The 6,406-nt window shown below is 41.6% G+C and overlaps 1 protein-coding gene across 1 annotated transcript; it reads right to left on the reverse strand.

Moving 5' to 3' along the window:
• Positions 1-389: 389 nt before the first annotated feature.
• On the reverse strand, positions 390-5,994 carry BET1 (Bet1 golgi vesicular membrane trafficking protein). The gene is made up of 4 exons (XM_085310516.1): positions 5,798-5,994; positions 3,024-3,139; positions 1,076-1,132; positions 390-554 (listed from the first exon to the last, which is right to left on the reverse strand). Exons 1-4 carry the CDS (start codon positions 5,814-5,816, stop codon positions 399-401), a joined length of 348 nt encoding a protein of 115 aa, XP_085166642.1. The 5' UTR covers positions 5,817-5,994; the 3' UTR covers positions 390-398.
• Positions 5,995-6,406: the final 412 nt, after the last annotated feature.

A 6,406-nucleotide genomic window follows, 5' to 3' on the forward strand; every position in this document is an offset into this window, starting at 1 on the left:
TTATTATACGCCTGAAACTGGAGCTCTAATTTAGAGCATGGTCCCAAATGAAAAGTAGAATCAAAGAGAAAGCTCTAATTCTGTGATTCTTCACATCTGAACAATCTTTGGACAGTTTGTTTGTTTAAGCTAATTCTAAAAAAAACATTCTGCCTTTTTTAAAAAGGAAACCTAGTGTGCTAGTGGTTTCTGCATATTTACAAATAATCCACCTAAAACAGGGGCTGATGGGAAATATTCTAATACAGTAAGAAAAAAAAATATATAACATTGCATTAAAACTTAATGCAATTTACAGCAATATTGTTTTAACAGAATATGCCACTTTAGATGACTGTATTCCTTAATTCAGACTCTTACGGTTGAAATTACACAAATTAAACTGAAGATAACTTTCATCACCTTAGTTTAATAATCCAGTATATTACAAAAAAAACAAACAATGCGAAGAGCATCATGTAGCATAATAGTTTTGTCTGGCTCCCTCTGGAAAGCGTTCTCAGTCTGCCCATAGTTGCACCTAGAAGTCCACCCGCAGAGTCAAAGTCATTATCCTACATTTAAAAACAAAGCAAAACCAAGTTACTATAAGGAAAAGTACTCTCATCGTAAAATGTAGTCTTTCTGTTTTTCCAAGTCTTCTGAAAATTAACAACAAGAAGTTTAGCCCACTGATCCAGGATGTTCTTCCCACTCTCCCCTCAACAAATTCACTTTTAAGCAAAAAATGCATTTGAGAGTTCCTTTTTWTTCCCCCTCTTCCTTTTTTGCTTCCTTCTTCTATTAAGTCCAAATAATATAGAATTGTCTTTTGTAACATTATATGCTTGCTGATACAAAACGAGTAATCAGCTCTGGAGCATAACAACTTTAGCTGCTCCTTGGAACAACATACTTGCACACCATTCTCTGTAAAACAGAAATCTTGCTGCTGAACTGGTCACATTTAATGAACGATAGTAAGCAGTCAACATTTTTATACAAATGTTTATACTAAAAGAAGGAGAATTTGACATTAACTTTGTTAAATATGGGGCTAGATTAAGAAGTCAGTGGTAACTGAACATTTACTTACCATCTCTGATAACATTTTATTTTGATTTTTTACTTCCGTTCCAATTTCAATGGAAAGCTATTAAAAGAAAGCATTAAATTTAAGTTATCACTTATACATAACTAGATCAGAGATTCCATTCTAAAAATACTTGACGTGACTAGTCAAACTAGTATTTTCCCAGGGAAAATGTGGACAAAATATCTAATATTTTCAAAAAATAAAACCGGAAGTTATAAAAATTGGATGTACAATATTCTATCAATAATCCTTAAGAAAGTAAAAATTCATCATTTGACTACATGAATCTAGACAGTCATAGAAAGTGTTCAATGCTTTTCCTCCCTTTTTGTCCTTGAACTGAGAATTCCTTATTAGAATTACTGCATATACTTTCAAAAAACTTAAGTCCTTCAGGTCTGAGTAACAATAATCTGTTTTCTAGAACAACTGTTAAAACTACTAGCATACAACACAGATTCAAGAGCACTCTTTTCGACTCAGTGTTGCTAGAGCTGACATCTTAATCTGCTAACACATCTCTTTTGACAAGTTGCTGCTACACTATCAACAGGTTTCTTTTGTGAACTTGCCTACTCCTTCCCTGCTTTGCATCAGGAAACAAGTACAAGCTGCTCCTCAAGGGAAGGCAAGCCAGGAGCACAGCAGGACAAGGAGCCAGCAAGGCAAGCCAGGGTCAGTCCAGAGATAGTAACCAGGGTCAGCCACAGTCCATATCACCCAGCAAGTTCATAGTGATAAGACAGGTCCAAGGTCAAGCCAGAAAGGCAGTTCAGCAGGTCAGAGTCAGAATACAGGAGGTACAAGACTGGTGCAAACAACGCAACTGCTGCATCTCCTGGGCTGGGGCGGGGGTAGGAGGGTGGGGTCAGGAAGGGGAATGTGCTGCAGACCTGATGCTTTGGATTAATCAAAACCTATCTATCTTTGTGCCATAACCTCAATCCCATGATTTCTTATTGCTGAATTTCACAGCAATCTATAATCAAGTCAAGAGTGAAACCTCATTTTACATGAAGCGTCTAGGTACRTAATTTCAAGACAATTCCATAATGCAAGGTCATTCCATAGCAGTAGAAGACAATTACAGGAAGAGCACACATGCTACTCATGGAGCACTATCAACTGCGATGCAACTTATTTGGAATAGAACACACTAGGGAAAAAGGAGCAAAAAGAAATACCATAAAGAAGGCCAAAGCTTTTTCTTTTACCTCCTTAACTTATTCTAAATAATTTAGGTGGATAATTTCATAATTTACATCAAAGGTTTTAATTTCTATTTGAAACTAACAAATTACTTCTAAGCCACAGTAGGAATTAGAATGCTTTTAGGTCTATAACATTGGCTTGTACATCTATAGAAACAGCACCTACTGCTAATCTTACAAAGTGTTGCTTAAAAAGAATTATCACAGAGCTGCCTTTCAGTTAGATTTTGGTTTAGATTTGCTTGAAAGAAGTTCTCAATTTCTGGAAAGAATCAGAATCATTAAAACAAGAAGCTCCTCTTACAGAAGACATTAGTATTTATTTCTGGCAGTTGTATTACACATTACAGATTTATCAACATATGTTTTTGTTATCATCATTTCGGCTTATTGACTTCTGCTGAAGTAGTCCAAATTCTTAAATTAACCAGAGCCAATTTACTGGCAGATCATTCACTGACCGAAAGTCAAGTTTCCAGTTTCTGCAGAGAAAGTTATTCATTCTCTAGAACAATAAGCAGTACATAACACTGTAGCTGTCCTCAAGATTAGCCCAAAAGGACACCTAGAGCTACAATCTAATTAAAGGAAAAATCAGCTACACAAATGAACACATTGTGTATTCCGGCTGACTAATTCTTGCATTAAATTTATGTTCTAAACTAAGTCTACTTCTTCACTAGTCCACGTAATTTAATTCAACAGGCRTGATGATAATACTGTAATTACATACTTACTGATTTAATGGCACTGACTTTTGTGCGCAGACTTTCTGTTAACCTTTCATTTTCTTCTTCATATACACTGTATCCACTATTGGTATAGCCATAGTTTCCAGTAGGTGCTCCATCGCCTATAAACACAATAGCCAGCAATTACAGACTGAAAACACCATTGAAGCAAGTGCTCTTCATATGGGGAAAAACACACTTGCCATTTCCAAACGTATTTCCTGAGATTATTCTCTAACAAGGACTTCAGGCTTGGATTTTTAAGCCATTAGTTTTCAAACACTTGATCACAACCACATTTGAATATGATTCTTACATGTGTTCCTCTACAAACAAGACTYAAACAAGAAGCCAAGCCTGCTAGGCAGCTGTACACTGTGCCACTTCTATCACCATTCAGCAATTCTACTGCCACTTGTGCCTTTGCTTACTGGGTGACAGAGCCTCAGGACTGYTATCCAACCAGCTCAGCAGACAGACTAACCAGAAGAGAAGGGAATCAGTTCCTCCCATCTCTAATAAAGACCTCCTAAAAACAGCAGCTGGACAGGAGCATTGAGCATTGAGACAGAAAGTGAAAGCAACATCCACTCTAGATAAAAGTCACTGCGTGACTCAAATCTAACATCTGCAACCAAAGAAGACAGTCCATGACTAAGACGGGCAAGCAGAAAAGAACTATTACAAGCTTTAGCATAAAGATCCTACCAGATTATTTCRACTACCGATCTAGTTATAATACTAATCAATACTAGTATTGTAACTAGTAGAATGTTGCACAAAATTCTTTTGAGTGCTTTTGTTTGTTTCCTCTTCAATATACTTCTTTGGGGTTTTTTTGTATGTTTGGACACCTTTTTTCTTTTCCAGGGAAAACAAAGAAGAGAAAGAGACACCAATCACATTCACAGATAAAACTACACCTCTTAACCAGTTTCACTATGTACCTGAGGTACTTCACATTAAGGTCCTATGAGAAAGAATTATGATGCTACGTTGATAACAGATAYCATTTTATATTAACCTATAAAGCCATTCTTTCAGTCTAAGTAATGGAAATTTTTAGTCTGCATCTGTAAACTTTTTTATTTTGTTCTGTAAGTTTATTCAACAACAAATTCTCAGCAAGACTRGGTAAAGTGCATGTTTCTTTTTCACCACAGCAAGAGGAGCTGATGTTAGCTATTTTAATCAAATATACTCATGCCACATGCAGAAAGTTGTCTAAAAAGGAATCATTTTAGACAGTTAGGGTTGTTTCCATGGTCCCTGTTTTACAAATGCATGTAACTACAGTATTTCTTATCAAGTAATGTAAGATTTAGAATACGCTTGTAAATTAATATACGATGTAGCTTACAGCCAAAATATATGATTTTTATTTATACTGTGACATAAAAGATATTAACAACCGTCCCAAAGCTTTTAAATGGGCACATCTACTTATATATATTRAAAACACTAAGGAGAAGTCTGGCTACTACAGTTTAAAGGAACAGCAGACATTTCAGCATGGTTGTTCTATGGATCATCTTGCAACGTGGCTGATTACTGTACTGACAGGACATATAATACAGACAGGACCATAATACAATTGGAGACCAAAAAAATGGCACAAGATGGCTGGAGACAATAGCAGGAGTACTAGTGGCCGGTTTCTATTTTCAACAGGAAACAATCCTAACAGACATTAAGCCTTCTTCTTGACCTTCTAGTGTTTTTTTAAGATGTACTTTTTGGCTGTTCTCTACGTCATTGATTCCAAGAGACATATTAGAAGAAGGCATGCTCTTCTTCTTGTGCTCTTTCCACAAACATCCATTATTTCACACCTTCAGAAAGAACAGACTTTCAATTATACTTTCAGAAAGAGCAGACTTTCAATCTAGGCTCCATATTTCCAATATTTGTTCTRACTTGCACATGTCCTATTAAAAACACAACAGAAAAGTGGATAAATAAATCTAGGGCAGTATTATAGAGACTATGGGTCTACGTGGTGTCCATCAGTCCACAAACATTCACTTAGAAACATTTCTTTCTATGAAGAAATAACAGAATTTGATCATMAACTTCTGGGGCATGAACTTCATACTACCTAAGATTTATCATGATGTAATAGCACTATGAAGTCCTAGAACATAGTATGAGAGTTCAAGGTTTCTTTCAGTCACTGACGTGGCTGGGGGTTGAAAAATGGGCCACAGGCTTCTCAAAACTCAGCAGGAACTCTCAAAGACCTCTTCATTTCCACTAGACTATGTYTGCAACAAACYTGACAARGGGGTKTGTGKTTTTTTTTAAACCAGCACACCAGGRAAACACACAGAACTATTAAAATTAAAGAAGCAACATCAAAATTTGGAAATGGCATTTGACTGARGAGTGACAAATCTGTCCATCCGTGGAAACACGGCATGAGTTAGCACTGCATTAGAACCATAGCATGATAACATTGGGAAAACAGTACTGAACGGAAATCCAAGCGCAGTTCCGCAATTTACGTTGCTTTGGAAAGCGAAGAGAGCCAGAAACCGGGTGACACGCACACCACCTCCCCCACTCACAGCTCCCSAGCCGTCTGCGCTTGCACAACCCCCTCAGCGCCCCGGCGGGATGGCGAGCCCCGAGGCCCCACGCGGGGACGGCACTGCTGCCCGGCCGCCTCAGCGCGGCCCACGCTCCCGCCGAGCCTCCCGCCCCGCTCCGCTCCGCTCCGCTCCCTCTTGAGCACGAGGCGGCCCAAGGGGCGCCCCCGCCGCCGCGGGCCTAGCGCTTACCCAGCCCCGCGCGCCTCATGGCCGTGCCCGGGGCTGCCGGGGGAAGAGGAGGAGGAGGAGGGGAGCGGCTCCCGCGGCTGCGGACAGCGGGTCCGGGGGGCTCGGCGGGCGGCCGCGGCCCGGCTCCCGCGCCCGCTCGGCCGCGCGGCTCGCTCGCCCCGCGAGCGCCACGACAGCGCTCCGCCGCCGCGCGGCCCGCCGGGTAGCGCGAACGCCGCGCGCGGGGCTTTCTGGGTAGCGTAGTTCCTCCGGGGCAGGACGGCGAGGCGGCCGCGCCCGGCCCGGCCCGGCCCTGGCGCCTGCGGGTGGCGGGCGGCGCGGGGGCCGCGCTGCCTCGCGGAGGCGCCGCCTCCCGGAGCCTCGGGCCTCCCGCCGCCGTCTTCTGGCGGGGGATGTTCTCCGGCGGCCGGCGCGGGGCTCTGAGGCGGCGGGAAGCAGAGAGCGAACGGCAGTTCGGCCGCGGCAGCGTTTGTTTTCGCAACAGGCCTTGAAAAATGGCTTTATTTATTAAACGCGTAAATTTTAGGGAGGCCAGACAGTTGATCGGAGAGGCAGAAGAAACCGGCTGAGTAATGCTGCAGGGGAAAAAACGCAGCAGGGGAGGTGGCT

The sequence above is a fragment of the Rhea americana genome, unplaced genomic scaffold (genome assembly GCF_003343005.1).
Source record: "Rhea americana isolate MKP2758 unplaced genomic scaffold, rheAme1 scaffold_32, whole genome shotgun sequence".
Taxonomy (NCBI): Eukaryota; Metazoa; Chordata; class Aves; order Rheiformes; family Rheidae; genus Rhea; species Rhea americana.

Coding starts and splice junctions, on each gene's coding strand:
- BET1 (XM_085310516.1), bottom strand. Junction 1,133..3,023: donor AAGTCAGTGCCATTAAATCA/GTAAGTATGTAA, acceptor TTCTTTTAATAG/CTTTCCATTGAAATTGGAAC. Junction 555..1,075: donor ATAAAATGTTATCAGAGATG/GTAAGTAAATGT, acceptor TTTTAAATGTAG/GATAATGACTTTGACTCTGC.